At 36.8% G+C, this 17,424-nt stretch overlaps 1 protein-coding gene and 1 pseudogene across 2 annotated transcripts in view; one reads left to right on the top strand and one right to left on the bottom strand.

The window, feature by feature from the left end:
* Positions 1 to 17,424, top strand: part of LOC135227249 (lysine-specific demethylase 6A-like) — a 214,575-nt gene that overhangs the window by 149,342 nt on the left and 47,809 nt on the right. For both annotated transcript variants that reach the window (XM_064278892.1, XM_064278893.1), the window contains 3 exons: positions 8,826 to 8,955; positions 10,381 to 10,486; positions 11,633 to 11,838. In XM_064278892.1, the coding sequence (XP_064134962.1) occupies positions 8,826 to 8,955; positions 10,381 to 10,486; positions 11,633 to 11,838 (442 nt within the window). The remainder of the gene's footprint in view (positions 1 to 8,825; positions 8,956 to 10,380; positions 10,487 to 11,632; positions 11,839 to 17,424) is intronic.
* On the bottom strand, positions 193 to 876 carry LOC135229083 (transcription initiation factor TFIID subunit 9-like; annotated as a pseudogene).

The raw sequence follows: 17,424 nt of genomic DNA, 5'->3' as shown, positions 1-17,424 counted from the left end.
GGTCCCCAACTCTCCTGTAAGATAAATGTGGTATAGGAGCAGAAAACACCCTTTACATTGGATCAGGGATCTGACCTGAGCCAAGGGTGTTACATCTCACCCTAACCCTCTTTAATGTAAATTTACAATCACAAAATTGAGGACAACCACGGAATACTGGGAATCATGGCCTAACCAGGTTGACACATATTTTTAGAGGATACACTTCAACCCATGACACTGTGTTAGTGGTAATAAGAATGTTTTTGGATCAATGAGTAATGGATTAGTCAGAACCTTCTGATCTGCCAGTGTTGTGGGAATTGGTGCATTTACCCCTGGGGGCTGTGAAGTGTGCATCTGTACTATAAAGCCTGTGAGGGATATTGGAGTGCCTACTTTAGTTGGAAAAATATGGTTTGGGAGTTGGTGTGTCTATTATGGAAATACTTAGATCTACTAGTAACTGAACCAACACTTAGCCACAAAATTTATTTTTTCAGCAGAAGTAAATGCCTTTTTATTGTAACGATGTAAGTCTGTAATTTGGAGCAGTTAAGCAGTAGCTCTCAGGTGGCAGTCTTGCACTTCAGTGACTTGATCAGTGTCAAAGGGGGTTGGTTTTTCTGCCTTGCAATAGCTAATAAAACTATTAGGGGAGGAGTGAGGAAAGATCAGCACTACGCTGAATTGTAAGTTGCACATCATGTACATCAAACAGTAACTTTTTTAGCATGACTTGAATAAATAATTGTATCATCGAGAATTTTAGTTACATATAAGAAGAAAAGTTCAGTATCTGATACATATCACTTGGCTTATATTCTGTAATCCACATACCTTAAGGATTTGTGTTGTTGTCTGTGCATCTTTTGGCACATTCTTAGGAGAAGCCATCTTGTCAGACATCTTTAGGGAAAACACCCATATTAATGTATTTCAGTTTTAACCTTGATAAAACTTATTTGCCTAGTGTAGTTTTTCCAGTCCCTGGTATACCACTGAGCAGGATGTTCTGGTCCTCACTGTGATGGCTCCCAGTGCTTGACTCAGACAGCCCTGTTGTTTGCATTAGGTTTGATAGTATATTTTAAGAGAAAAAAATGTATAATGCCTACCTTGTCAAACACATGCATTTAAGTGCTTTCAGATAAATTCTGATGTCATCTGACTTGTCCGTGATATTGTGAACATCCTCCAATTTCTGTGATCCTGATTAATTTCTAAACTGATGAGTTTTTTTAAGTGATTTATTTTGTATTTTTTGTTACTGTTCAAAGTATACTTTCAACAAGCTGCTGAGCACCAGTTCAACAGCTTCTGTATGCGCAATTCATTATCATTGATTATATTCTTTGAGCTATGCAGCATTCTCAGCCTTCTTTTCTAAATTGTTGTTCTCCATTAACATAAGCACGGGTAAGTTTTCTGTCCAACTGTTTGAGTTGCTATGCGAATTTGACCCCTTGGAGATAGTTCTTTAAAAGCCACAATGCTCAAGGCAGACATTCCTAACTAAGTGAAACTATGTTTAGTTTAATAAGGGACACTTCAGGGTATGTTTTTCTTTAGAGCTTTAAGGTTTAAAGGTTATCTCAGGATAGTAGTTTGGGGTCATCCAGCCTCAGTGGCTTCGGAAAGTGTACATTTCTGGAACATTTTCCCCCCTTTTCATCAGGATTCTTCTGTAGCATCTTTGACTAAAATGTTCAGTAATGGCAGCTGGGCACCATTCTGTTCTTATAGTCTCACATGAAAGGAGGAGTTATTTATGGAGCCACACATTCTATATCCTCCCTCAATTCCAAACTCTCCTTCCTCTCTTGCTCCAGGTGAATACAGACCAATTGTTGTACGTTGGATGGCAGCTACAGGGTCCTGGTGGCAAAGTGGTTAAGCACTCAGCTGCTTATCAGATCGTTGGTCATTGAAACCTACCATCTGATTTGTGGGAAAAGATGGGGCAGTCTGCCTCCATAAAGATACAACCTTGGAAACCCTCTGGGACAGTTCTACTTTGTCATATAGGGTTACTATGAGTCAGAATTGAATTAAGGGCAATGGATTTGGGGTTTTGTTCTTGTTGGATGGCTGCTTGCAAGCTTTTATGTATTTCTGTATATTGGCTTATATCTATTAGTTTTAATACGTGACTCATATCTTAAATCTCTTAAAATATGCCATCTCCTGCTTAAAAGCAAACTTCGTGTAATCTGAATTATATTTTGTGTAAAATATAAAGTGACAGATCTATAAATCAAACATTGAATCAAATTTTTGAGATTATAATTGACTCTTGCATTTGCTTAGCGGTCTTATTCGAATCATTGCTTTATGAACTTCAGCCAGATATTTTATACGTCTTAAAAGGAAAATTTCTGTTGTGTTTATGAATTAGGACCAGTTTTATATTAAATTAAATGTTTAAAATAGATCTAACTCTTTGGAGTTAATGTGGGGCATCAGTTTGTGGAGAGACGGTGAAACTTAGGTAACTTAATTGATAGTTAAATATCAATATCTTGTTTTTTACTTAGTTTCTGGTGACAATATACATAACTAAACATACATCTGTTCACAATTTTTGCATGTGTAATTCCATAACGTTGGTTACATACTTCGGCTTGTATCACCATTTTACCTCTAATCATACTGTTTCATCACCATTAATTTAGATCTCTGCTCCTTAAAATTTTATCTGTGCTTTACATTAACTGTTGTCCGTATGAACTCATGTAGATAATTCTTTATAAAGTGTTATTTTATTAATTGAAATAAACTTTAGTTTTTTTTTAATTGTACTTGTAGATGGTTTACAGAGCAAATTGGTTTCTTATCAAACAGTTAATACACACGTCGTTTTGTGATGTTGGTTGTCTACCCCATGACGTGCCAGCACTCTGCCCTTCTTGACGTCTTGTTCTCTGTTACCAGGCTTTTCTGTCCCCTCCTGCTTTTTTGTTCTTGCCCCTGGGCTGGTGTGCGCATTTAGTCTTGTTTTGTTTTATGGGCCTGCCTGATCTCTGGCTGAAAGTTGAACCTCAGGAGTCACTTCAGTACTGAGTTAAAAGGGTGCCTGGGAGCCATACTTGTGGGGTTTCTCCAGTCCATTCTTGAACCTAATCGCAGTTTTGTAGGATAGTTTTGGCTCAGGGTTTAAACATTATTTCCAGGCAGTCATTTCCGAGGTTTCCCCAGTATCAGTGGATTCATTAAGTCTGGTTTCCATATGAACTTGAAGTTCTGTTCTGCAAGTTATCTCCTTTTGATCAGGATCCACCTGTGAGCTCCTGGATCAAAATGTTCAGTAATGGTAGCCAAGCACCATCCGTTTCTTCTGGTCTCATGGCAGAGGAGGTGGTAGTTCACAGAGGCAATTAAACCTGCCAGCTGTTTCCTCATCTGATTCCCAAGTCTCCTGCTGCTGCTGCTGTTCCAACTGAACAGAGACCAGTTGTGTCTTGGGTGGCTGTCAGCAGCTTTTTAAAACATGAGCAACTACTCACCAAACTAGGAGCTAGAACAGTTTAGACCAGTTGACTGGATAGATCTATGAAACGATGAACCTAAACCTTTGAACCAAGAAAATGAACCCTGTGTAATGTTTAGTTATACCTTAGCAGTAACAACAGCTGTAGCATTTATGTGGTTTTTGGCTCCTGTTGTGAAATTATATAAAACAGTTCATTTGCCTTTTTTTTTTTTCCTGTGTGTACAGTTTAGTGATAACAACTGCATAAGTCGGATTGTGTAACTATTACCTTTAGTTGATGCCAGTTTTCTTGTTACCATATACAAACGTTTACTACTTTCCAGAGAGTGATTCTCTATTTCCGTAACTCTGGTAACCAGTTGTAACCATTAGTCTCTATATAATTTCTATCCATGTTATTTCATATAAATGAACTGTACAGTATTTGTTATTTTGTGATTTACTTATTTTGCCCAGCATAATGTCTTTGAGGTTCATCCATGTTGTAGCATTTATGAGGAATTCATTTTTTTTTAGGGCTGAGTACTATGACATTGTATGTGTGTGCCACATTTTGTTATATATCCATTTATCTGTTAATAGGCACTTAGGCTGTTTCCGCCTTTCCTGTTATTGTGAATAACGTTGCAAGGAGTATCATTGTACATGTGTCTGTTCACGTTGTTGCTTCTAGGTTCTGAGTGTGTACACCTAGAAGTGGAATTGTTGGGTCATGTGGTAACTCTATTTCTAATTTTTATATTTATTTTTGGAGGAATCATCGTACTGTTTTCTACAATGGTTGTTCCGTTTTATATTGCCACCAGCAGTTGGTAAGAGTTCCAGTTTCCTCACATCCTCACCAACATTTGCTGTTTTTTTGCTTTTTTCATCATTTAGTATGGGTGAGATGGTATCTCATTGTAGTTTTGATTTCCATCTCTCTGGTGCAGTGGTTAGGTGCTCGCCTGGTAATCAGAAGGTCAGCAGCTTGAGCCCACTAGCCGCTCCATAGGAGAAAAGACCTGGCAATCTGCTCCTGTAAAGATTACAGTTTAGGAAACCCTGTGGGACAGTTCAGAAACCCTGGTGGCATAGTGATTAAGAGCTATGGCTACTGACCAGAAGGTCAGCAGTTCGAATCCACCAGGCTGTCTGTGGAAACCCTGTGGGGCAGTTCTGCTCTGTCCTGTAGGGTCACTATGAGTCGAAACTGACGGAAAGACAATAGGCTTCTTTTTTTTTTTTTTTTTTGATTAGGCAGTTCTACTCTGTCACATGGGGTCACCATGGAGTAGAATAAACCCAACGGCACACAGCAACAATGATGATGGCTAATGATGGTAGGCATATTTTCATGTATGTGTTGGTTTGGTTAAATATCCTATTCAATGAATTGTTTATGCCCCTTCTCCAGTTTTTGGTTTGGGTTGTCTTTTCGTTGGTGAGCTGTAGAAGTCTTATATATATATTCTAGGTATTAGATATTTATCTAAGCTAAAATTTTTAGTGTCATATTTTCTCGTTCTTTTACTTAAAAAATAGAGAATTGCATTTCTCTCTTTATAACTTCAAAATCTGTCACAAGCACTTTTTTCATAGTTATTAAAAAAAAAAAAAGGTGATATGCCCTTGGTGCTATTTAATATGTCTCTAAAGTCTGTAGCTATCACATGTCAAGATTTAGTTATTATTAGACAAACTAAAAAAGGGCCGAGTTACAAAATTTTTCAATATATCAAAATCATGAACAGTAATTTTGCTTCAACTTGTATTATTCTATAACTTGTTATGAAACAATTTCATCTGTACTACATGCAGTTAGACTGGTGTATTTTCTACTCTCCAGAGTAGTTTTTAGATTATCTGAAATTTTAGTTTTTTTACTGAGTTAAATATATATTTAACAAATCTTTTGCCACTTCAACATTCTTTATGTGTACGAATCAGTTACCCAAGCTTGGTCATATATGAGTTGCAGTCAACTCAAAGGCATCGGCTTAAATGTTCCACAGTGGTTGTATCACAATGGTTTATTATGTTGTTCAAATATTACCATTTTCCATTTCCAGATTTTCACATTACCCTTAACAGCAGCCCACTGTCCCCTATGCAATGAATCTGTTCTTTGCCCCCTCCCTCCTACCTGCCCAGATAACCACTAATAAACTTTGGTCTTGATACACTTGTCTGGTCTAGATGTTTCACACCAGTGAAATCATGCAATATTTTTCCGTCTATGGCTGAATTATTTCATTCTGCATAGTGTTGAAATTTTAGTATTTTAAGAGCACTTTTTTTTTCTGTTTTAACAAATTGGGGTTGTTTTTTTTTTTTTTAATTTAATTACTAGAGACAAGTTAGTTGTACCTTGAATGGTTTGAAAGATTTAAGAGTATACTTTGGTGATTTTCTGAGTTTGTTAAAATTTGAAGGATTTAGAAATCTTTTCTTATATTGTTACACTAAAAGAAGAATTCAAGTTTGGGAATACAGGCATACCTTGGTGATAGCGTGGATTGGGTTCCAGCCCACTGCATTAAAGCATATATCACATAAAGTGAGTTACACTAATTTTTTGGTTTCTCAACTCATACAGGAGTTATGTTTACACTGTACTGTAGTTTATTAAGTGTGCAATAGCATGATGTCTAAAAACCATTGTGCATACCTTAATTAAAAAATTTTTATTGCTAAAAAATGCTAACCATTGTCTGAGTCTTCAGCAAGTCATCATCTTTTTGCTGGTGGATGTTGTTGCCCGGATGTTGATGGAGTCAATCTTCTGAAACCCTGCTTTATCAACTGAGTTTGTATAATCGCCTAAATCTTTTGTTGCCATTTCGGTAGTGTTCACAGCATCTATACCAGGAGTAGATTCCATCTCAAGAAACCCTTTTTTTGCTCACCGATAAGAAGCAACTTATTATTTGTTAATTTTATTATGAGAATATAGCAATTTCATGCATATCTGCAGGCTTCACTTCTAATTTCAGTTCTTTTGCTGTTCCTACCACATCTGTATTACTTCCTCCACTGAAGTCTGGAACCCTCAAAGTCATCCATGAAGGTTGGAATCAATTTCTTCCAAACCCCTGTTAATGTTGTTATTTTTACTTCTGTGAATCACAGATGTTCTTAATGGCATCTAGAATGGTGAATCCTTTCCAGAGGTTTTCAATTTCCTTTGCCCAGGTCCATCAGAGGAATCTCCATCTATGGAAGCTGTAATCTTACAAAATATTTCTTAAATAATAAGACATGAAAGTCAAAATTACTCATTGGTCTGTGAGCACAGAATGGATGTTATGTTAGCGAGCATAGTAACAACATTAATCTCCTTGTACATCTTCATCAGAGCTTTTGGGTGACCAGGTACACTGTCAATGAGCAGTAATATTTTGAAAGGAATCTTTTTTCCTAAGTGGTATGTCTCAACAGTGGGCTTAAAATATTCAGTAAACCATGTTGTAAACAGATGTGTTGTCATCCAGGCTTTGTGTTGTTCAATTTAAAAAGCAAAGGCAGAGTCAATTCAGCATAATTCTTAAGGGCAGTAGGATTTTTGGAATGATAAATAAGCGTTGGCTTTAACGTAGTATCACCAGCTATATTAGTCCTTAATAAGAGAGTCAGCTTGTCTTTTGAAGCTTTAAAGCCAAGCATTGACTTCTCCTCACTTGCTATGATGGTCGTAGATGGTATCTTTTTCCAGTATAAGGCTGTTCCATCTACATTGAAAATCTGTTGTTTGGGGTAGCCACCTTCATCAGTTCTTTTAGCTAGACCTTCTAGATAATTTGTTAAAGCTTCTGCATCAGAAATTGGTGCTTCACCATGTACTTCTAAGTTATGGAATTGGATTGTTTCCTTTAACCCCATGAACCCAGTTCTGGTAGCTTCAGGTTTTTCTTCTGCAGCTTCCTCACCTCTCTCAGACTTCATAGAATTGAATAGAGTGAAGACTTGCTCTAGATTAGGCTTTGACTTAAGGGAATTTTGTGGCTGGTTTGATCTATCTAGAACACTGTAACTTTCTCCATGTCAGTAATAAGCCTATTATGCTTTCTTATCTTTCATGTGTTCGCTGGAGTAGCACTTTTAATTTCCTTCAAGAACTTTTCCTTTGGTTTCACAACTTGGCTAACTGTTTGTTGCAGGAAGCCTAGTTTTTGACCTATCTTGGCTTTGGACATGCTTTCCTCACTAAAACATTTCTAGCTTATGATGTTAAGTGAGAGACATAGCCTTTTCTTTGAACGCTTACGGGCCATTGCAGGGTGATTGATTGGCCTAATTTCCGTATTGTCACGTCTCAGGCGATAGGGAATCGCAAAGAAAGGCAGAGAGACAAACAGCCAGTCAGCGGAGCACTTAGAACACATACAACATTTATCAATAAAGTCTTACATGGGTGTGGATTGTGACATTCCAAAACAGTTAAAATAGTGTCATCAAAGGTCAGTGACGACAGTCACCGTAACACATATAGTAATAATGAAAAAGTTTGAAATATTGCAAGAATTACAAAAATGTGACATAGACACAAAGTGAGCCCATGCTGTGAAAAATGCACCGATAGACTTAATTGATGCAGGGTTGCAGCAAACTCTCAGTAAAAAATGTGATAAAGCAAAGTGCAGTGAGGTATTCTTGTAGTCTTAGCCCATTTTAAGAATTTATAATTTGGCAAATATGATGCATTGTTTTAGAGGGAAAGAACTAAATCAAATACTATTAAATTACTGTGATTGTTAAGTAACAATTAGTGCAATGTGGGAATGGATAGTAACTATATACAATGCTTTAACTATTTTTATAATTAGCTGTAAAGCTTAGTTTGAAGCTTGTACAGAAAATTATTTCTGAGAAGAGAAAATAAAAGGTCTTTTTAGGTATGAGAGTTATCACAAGGTATTCTGCAAATAATTGCCAAGATATAATGTAGGAAGAGAGACTTAATCTTATTACGATAATATTGCTACCTAGGCCTTTGTTTGTCTTACTTATTGTTTTGACAATTAATGGAGAAAATTTAATGGTGAAATGTTTTGGGGAGGAAACTGAAGTACCGTTTGTTCTTCAGGTGAGAAATAGGTCAGTTTTGAACAGAAGGGGGAATTTGGACTATAATTTATGTGATACATATATTTTGTTTAGCTTTTTCTTAGAAAGTATAAGATGTCAAACTGAATATTTGTTGAGTTTAACAATTGTTTTTAGTTATTTACCTACCGGCTCCAAATTTGTTAGAATGACTGTCAGTTTGCAGGTGTTCTGTACTTTAGTACTTAATTTAGAGCTTTGAAATTGTTTTTACTTCCAATTTTCAAAATGAACAGCTAATCTGTTTGTCCTACTTTTTCTTTTTAAGGAATCTTGGTAAAAATGGCTTGTCAAATAGTACTATATTGTTGGATAAATGTCCACCTCCAAAACCACCATCTTCACCATATCCCCCCTTACCAAAGGACAAGTTGAATCCACCCACACCTAGTATTTATGTAAGTCTAAATTGACTAAGTGGAAGTGATCCAGTGTCTGAAATTGTGTGTCTTTGGCAAATATATTACTAATCAATGCCTGTGCACTTTCATGCATATTGAATTGATTGATACAGCTTCAGTATTTTCAGATAAACGTGTTGTATACCAGGGAATGACAACAGTTTTTAAACAAAGGCTAAATTTTTCCCTTGCCCTGTTTTTATACAGAAAGCTTTATTTTAACAGCCAACCTCATTTATTTTTATGTAGGTGCTATAGTTGCTTTTGTGGTACATAAGCTGATCTGAGTAACTGCAGCAGAGACCATGTAGTCAGCTGAAAATATTTATGTGGACCTTTACAGAAAAAGTTTGCTGAGCGCTGTGATATTAGAAAAGATTTTGGGAAGAGCATTTTTAAAATGTCTTCTCAAATATTAAATGAGGACATAGGAAAGAGTGTAGCAAGTGGCTTTTTTCTGTGCCCTTTTTTTTTAGTAAACAGGGTTCTAAATCTGCGTTCTGCCACCCACTAATTTTATGTACCTTGAAATTAATTTTTATGCTCCCACAAAAAGGATGTTTTCTGTCTTACTACAAAAAAAGTGGTTGAGAGGATAAATATGTGTATTTTATTAAATAAAATAAGTACAGGTATTTTCAATTTCCAGTTTGAATGTAACTACTATTTGACTAGTCTGAAATTTAGGCATTTGATACAGAACGTTGGTATGAGTTAAATCAACATAACTCCTTTGTCTCTCACAAATAGTTTCTGCTTACCATCCATTGTCTCCCATCTCTAAACAACAAATTAAAAACATTGTGTACTAAAAAATGAATAAAAATAATCTTGCATCTGTATGTAAGTTTGTTTTGGAGTTATTGTCCTTTTTTGTAAGATGTTATTTTCAGCCTCTACTGAATTAACATTTGATAGCTTACTTTGTAAGGGAGGCCCTGGTAAGAGATGAGAATAAATCTTTTAAACTGAAGAACAGATGTAAAATTAATTTTTTTTTTTTTTTTAGGTCTTATTCAGCTTTTATTTTATGGTATTTAAAACATTTTGATACTGAAGTTTAAACCTTACTCTGTCACTTCAAGATAATGCTAGTACACTTGGAAAATACTTTTGAACAGCCAAAATATTTAAATATCATTTGATGAATCTTAGTTTGATGTAAGAGATGGGTAACATTGCAAAATGAATCACTTTTAAAATGTATTGTTTAAGAGAGAAATATGGCTACTACCGACTATAATTTCACAGAAAGAGTAGTGATAAAATGTCATAATAATAAACAAACTATCAGTTATTACAATGCATTACAATTTTTACATTTTCAAATTTCATGGCAGATTGATGAAGAACATAAATTTGCAGGGTGATATTTAAGTAGTCATTTTCTATTCAAATAAACAAAATATTTTCATTTTACAGTTGGAAAATAAACGTGATGCCTTCTTTCCTCCATTACATCAATTTTGTATAAATCCAAACAACCCTGTTACAGTAATACGTGGCCTTGCTGGAGCTCTTAAGTTAGGTAAGCTTTCAAAAAGAGTGAGAGGGCTGGGGGGTAGAGAAAATTTTGTTCATTTCTATGAGGATCTTTTAACTTTTAAGACGGTGCCCAAAATCCAATGTGATTTTTCGCCCCAGTTTTTTTGAGTTTTTATCTAAATGTTCTCCCGGTGCATGTAAGCTTGAGCACTCACGCTTTCGCTTTCTGTATACTACTAATGGGGTATATTTATATAAATATATATTTAGCACACTTTTAACTCATGATGCAAATAGATGGTGATATTAATTGTCAGAAATTTTATGGTAGCTTTTTACTTATTTGGCTAATTTGATTCAATAGCATCAGCGATTTAGATTGGGTATTAAAAGGAGTTGTTAATATAAAATGTAGGTGAAAATAGATCTTATTTATAAGTACAACAGTGGAAGCTTGGTGGCACAATGCTTGTTTACAGCTCAGCTGCTAACTGAAAGGTTGACAGATCAAATCCACCAGCAACTCCACAGGAGAAAAGACCTGGCAATCTGCATCTGTAAAGATTACAGTCTAGGAAACCCTGTGGGGCAGGTCTACTCTGTCATGTAGTTTCCCTGTGAGTCAGAATAGACCTCATGGAACCTAACAGCAACAACATAAGTACCACAACTCTCTTTGTAGCTTGCTGATTGGATCCAGGGTTTCAGATGGTACAGAGATAGAATTCCTCCCTTTAATTTGGGAGACTTAGGCTTGATTCCTACCAGTGCACCTCATACAAAATCACTGCATGCTGTCATTGGAGGCAGATGAGTCACTATGATACTGAACAGGTTTCAGCAAAACTTCCAGACTAAGATGAATTAGAAAGACGAGTCAGAATGATGATCTTCTTCCAAAAATTAGCCAGTGAAACCCTATGGATCACAATGGTCTTATCCACAACTGATCATAGGGATGGTGCAGGTCTGGGCATATGTTTTATCATAGTGAGTCAGGGCAGACTCCATGGCAGCCAGAAACAGCAAATACAAATGCAAATTTGTCATCACATGCTTGGAGCATTCTTGGGGTGAAGGTATAGTTACATAAAGTGTTACTTTAAAAGAAAAAAAAAAGAGTATTTTTGAAGTACTAATTAGAGCAAATAAAATTTTACTTATTAACAAAACTTATTTGTTTATTAAGACCTTGGACTTTTCTCTACCAAAACTTTGGTAGAAGCCAACAATGAACACGTGGTAGAAGTGAGGACACAGTTGTTGCAGCCATCGGATGAAAACTGGGATCCAACTGGAACAAAGAAAATTTGGCGTTGTGAAAGTAATAGATCGCACACTACAATTGCTAAATATGCCCAGTACCAGGCTTCCTCCTTCCAGGAATCACTGAGGGTAAGTATTTATTTCTTTAGATTAGTTTGGAGTTTTAAAAATGCACATTGCTTTTATAGCCATCTGTTTAGTTTATATAGTTTTATGTGCTATAAGCTTACAAACTTAAGTATAGACATTTAAACAAACCTGTAGCTTAATTAAAATAAAGTATATATTATACAGAAATAAAATTACTATCTTAAAAAAATGTTTTAGAAAGTAATTCCTAGAGTGCTTCTATTTCTGGAATGTTTTTGTTTAGGAAGATAATTCTCAATATGAGGGTTTTTTCTCTGCAAGGTCACCAAGTCACCAACACTTGCCATTTTCCATCTGTTTTACTGTAAAATGTGTGAGTACGACCTTATTATGGTTTTGATTTGCATTCCGTTGTGACTGGTGTTAATATTGAACATCTTTTGATAAGTTTTTTGTGTCTCTTTGGAGAGATGGCAGTTCAGGTCCTTTACCTGTTTCTAATTGGCCTATCTGCATTCTTATTATTGAGTTGTAAGAATTCTTTATATATAGGTACAAGCCCCTTTGTCAGATGCTGTCATGGATTGAATCATATCCCCCCCAAAAAATAACTGTCGACTTGGCTAGGTCATGATTCCCAGTATTGTTTCATTGTCTACCATTTTGCCATCTGAGATGATTTCCCTCTGTGTTGTAAATCCTATCACTATGATGTAGTGAGATGGATTAGCTAAAGTTATTGATGAGGTCTGTAAGATTAGATAGTGTCTTAAGCCAGCCTCTTCTGAGATACAAAAGAGAGAAGCAAGCAGAGAGACAGGGGGACCTCATACCACCAAGAAGCAGTGCCAGGAGCAGAGCATGTCATTTGGACCTGAGGTTCCTGTGCTGAGATGCTCCCAGAGCAAGGGAAGACCGATGACAAGGACCATCCTCCAGAACTGACAGAAAGAAAGCCTTCCTCTGGAGCTGACGCTTTGAATTTGGACTTGTGGCCTCCTAGGCTGTGAGAAAATAAACTCTTTGATAAAGCCATCTACTTACGGTATTGCTGTTCTAGCAGTGCTAGATGACCAAGACAGGTGCTTTAATTTATAAATGTTTTCTCTCATTCTCTGGGCTTTCTTTTCACTTTCTAGATGATATCCTTTAGAGCACAAAAAGTTTTAAGTTTTGGCAGTCTAATTAATTTGTGCCAAATCCAAAGAAAAGTGACTTAGTGGAATGTGGAAATTATTGAACACTATCAGTATGACGTACAGGTAAAAAATTTTGCTGAAGATAATATAAAAATGGTTGTTGGAGTACATTGACAGGCAACTGCCAGAAATTTAAGCTGAATTCTGAAGAGGATGTGGAATGAGGGATAACATTGCTGATGTCAGATGGATCCTGGATGAAAGTAGAGAATTTCAGAAAGATAATAAACCTGTGTTGTATTGACTATGCAAAGCCATTTGCCTGTGAATCATAACAAATTATGGATAAAATTGTGAAGAATGGGAATTCCAGAACACTTAATTGTACTCATGAGAAATCTGTACATAGACCACGAGGCAGTTCTTTGAACAGGCCAAGGGGATACTGCAGAGTTTAAAATCAGGAAGGGTGTCCATCAGGACTATGTCCTTTCACTATACTTATTCAATCAGTATGCTGAGCAAATAGCATGAGAAGATGGACTATATGAAGAAGAACAGGGCATAAGGATTGAAGGAGGGCTCAGTAACAAACTACAGTATGCACATGAAACAGCTTGCTTCCTGAAAGTGAAGAGGACTTAAGAATGAAGATCAAGCTTCAATATGGTTTACACTTCAAGGTAAAACAAAAATTCTCACAACTGGACCAATAAGTAACATCATGATAAACAGAAAATACGGAAGTTATCAAGGATTTTGTTTTACTTGTATCCATGCAACAGTCAAGAACTCAAAAGACACGTTGCATTGGGCAGATCTGCTGCAAAAGATGCCTTTAAACTATTGAAAAGCAAACATGTCACTTTGAGGACTAAGGTGTGCCTGACCCAAGCTGTGGTATTTGCAGTTGCCTGATATGCATGCAAAGCTGGACAGTGAATAAGGAAGACGAAGAAATCATGCATTTGAATTACGGAGTTGGTGAAGGATATTGAACATACCTTGGACTGTCAGAAGAATGAACAAATCCTTTTTGGAAGAAGCACAGCCAGCATGCTCCTTAGAAGTCTCCCATTCTTTGGACATGTTATCAGGAGGGGCGAGTCCCTAAAGAAGTACATAATGCTTAGTAATATAGAAGGTCAGTGAAAAAGCAGGAGGCCCTCAGTGAGATAGGTTTACAACAGTGGGCTCAAACATAGCAGCGATTGTGAGGATGGTGCAGGACCATGCAGTGTATCATTCAGGTCCCCGTGGGTCACCATGAGTCAGAACCAACTAAGTGGCACCTAACAGAAACAATTACAAGCCTGGGTGGTACAGATGGTTCAGACTTGGTTACTATCCAAAAGGTTGACAATTCAAATCTACCCAGCCCCTACATGAGAGAAAGACCTGGGGTTCCAAACCCATAAAGATTACAGCTTAGCAGATCTGATGGGGCCTTTCTACTTCGTCACATGCGGTTGTTATGAGTCAAGTTGGTTAGAAGGTTTCTAACAACAACAGCAACCATGGTTTTTGATTCCTTGTACTTTTGGTGTCATATCTATCATGATTGCCTAATTGATGGTCATGAATGTGTTCTGGCAAGCTTTAGCTACTACATTTAAATATTTTTTGTCTCTTAGTTTTTTTAATAAGTTGTGAGTTAGTGCCCAACTTCATTCTTTTGAATTTGGAGATACAGTTGTTTCAGCAACATTTTTAATACAGACTATTCTTTCCCCATTGAATTTCCCATTCTTTGCACCCTGTTGGAAGAATACCACCCATTTTAATTTATCATTTAATTTTTTTGTTAGTGTTATGTAGATGTTTTTACTTGTGTCAGATAACGTATAAAAATATTCTTTCTTGTGTCTTTAACTACGTGAGTTTAACAAATAAGAACTAAACAAAGGCATGATGAGAAATAGTCTTAACCTTCCTCCTATCATGTGTAAATGCATATATGTATGTGTTTGTGTGTGTGCATGTATTCAGCAGAGAAGGTGTGTTTACGGGTGTGTATGCTAAAAGAAATGGAGAAAAAATTCAAGCCTCAAGTTGTAATAGTAAGGATTTCTTGGGGAAAATATTAAATGACACAGGAAGCATCAAAAGAAGATGGAAGGAATACACAGAGTCATTATACCAAAAAGAATTAGTCAGTGTTTAACCATTTCAAGAGGTGGCATATGATCAGGAACCGATGGTACTGAAGGAAGAAGTCCAAGCTGCTTTGAAGGCATTGGTGAAAAACAAGGCTGCAGGAATTGGTGGAGTATCAGTTGAGATGTTTCAACAAACAGATGCAGCACTGGAGGTGCTCACTCGTCTATGCCAAGAAATATGGAAGACAGCTTCCTAGCCAACTGACTGGAAGTGATCCATATTTATGCCTATTCCCAAGAAAGGTGATCCAACCAAATGTGGAAATTATAGAACAATATCATTAATATCACATGCAAGCAAAATTTTGCTGAAGATCATTCAAAAACGGCTGCAGCAGTATATCAACAGGGAACTCCTAGAAATTCAGGCCAGTTTTGGAAGAGTACGTGGGACCAGGGATATCATTGCTGATGTCAGATGGATCCTGGCTGAAAGCAGAGAATACCAGAAGGATGTTTACCTGTGTTTTATTGACTATGCAAAGGATGTTTACCTGTGTTTTATTGACTGTGTGGATCATAACAAACTATGGATAACACTGTGAAGAATGGAAATTCCAGAACACTTAATTGTGCTCATGAGGAACCTTTACATACATCAAGAGGCAGTTGTTCTGACAGAACAAGGGGATACTGATTGTTTTAAAGTCAGAAAGGTGTGCGCCAGGGTTGTATTTTTTCACCATACTTGTTCAATCTGTATGCTGAGCAAATAATCTGAGAAACTGGACTAGATAAAGAAGAACAGGACATCAGGATTGGAGGAAGACTCATTATCAACCTGCATTATGCAGATGACACAACCTTGCTTGCTGAAAGTGAAGAGGACTTGAAGCACTTACTAATGAAGATCAAAAACCACAGCCTTCAGTATGGATTACGCCTCAACATAGAGAAAACAAAAATCCTCAAAACTGGGCCAATGAGCAACATCATGATAAACGGAGAAAAGACTGAAGTTGTGAAGGACTTCATGGTACTTGGATCCACAATCAATAGCCATGGAAGCAGCAGTCAAGAAATCAAAAGACACATTGCATTGGGCAAATCTGCTGCAAAGGACCTCTTCAAAGTGTTAAAGAGCAAAGATGTCACCCTGAAGACGAAGGTGCACCTGACCCAAGCCATGGTATTTTCAGTCACGTGAAAAGCATGTGAAAGCTGGACAATGAATAAAGAAGACCGAAGAAGAGTTGACACCTTTGAATTGTGGTGTTGGCGAAGAATATTGAATATACCATGGACTGCCAAAAGAACGAACAAATCTGTCTCAGAAGAAGTGCAGCCAGAATGCTCCTTAGAGACAAGGATGGCAAGACTGCGTCTTACGTACTTTGGACATGTTGTCAGGAGGCATCAGGCCCTGGAGAAAGTCATCATGCTTGGCAGAGTACAGGGTCAGCGGAAAAGAGGAAGACCCTCAATGAGGTGGATTGACACAGTGGCTGCAACAGTGAGCTCCAGTGTGACAACGATTGTAAGGGTGGCTCAGGACCAGGCAGCATTGCGTTCCATTGTTCAGAGCGTCACCATGAGTTGGAACCAACTCAACAGCACCTAACAACAAGAACAAAATGCATATACTTGGAGATACATCTTTTCTGCAAGTTTAGAATTCGTACCATAACTTTCTACCTAGCCTTTATAATTAAAATTGCTGTAAGTTTTTCTTAAATAATTTGTAGAATTGGGGGTAAGGATTATAATCAAAAAGATCCCCTTTACAGAAGAACATTTACAGGGAAAAACAGAGATTGCTTTAACTGTTCAAGTAAGGTATTTGGTATTATTTTTCAAAGGGTATTCTTTTTTATAATTTTATATTTTTTCATAACCTGGTCTTTTATTTTTCAGTTCTCCCTCAAATTACCTTGAGATCATTTTTAAATTAAATCCGTATTTACATGAAATTTAGAATGGGTATACATTTTTCTTAAAAATTACCGTAATTCCTGATTACTATTAATTTTGTGGCTAATGGAGAATGCAGAATAATATGTTATTGAACTTTATCTTTCTTGGGGCCTTATGTGGAGCTCTGGTGGCACAGTGGTTATTTGATACAGGTGCTATCCTAAAAGTTGGCAGCTCTAGTCCTTGGAAACCCTATGAGGCAGTTCTATTCTGTTCTGTAGGGACACAATGAGTCGGAATTGACTTGACGGCAGTGGGTTTGGGTTTGGTTTTTTATTTAATGTGGTTTTGAAGATACTTGCTTATGAAATATGCCCAGAGAAACTTAGTTTCAAAACATATTAAGTAGCACTCAGGTGTAAACCAAAACAAACCTGTTGCTCTTGACCTGATTCTGACCCGTATCAACCCTA

The sequence above is a fragment of the Loxodonta africana genome, chromosome Y, assembly GCF_030014295.1.
Source record: "Loxodonta africana isolate mLoxAfr1 chromosome Y, mLoxAfr1.hap2, whole genome shotgun sequence".
Lineage (NCBI taxonomy): Eukaryota > Metazoa > Chordata > Mammalia > Proboscidea > Elephantidae > Loxodonta > Loxodonta africana.
The sequence above is the reverse complement of the archived record's forward strand: the minus strand, read 5'-3'. Positions and strand labels throughout refer to the sequence as shown.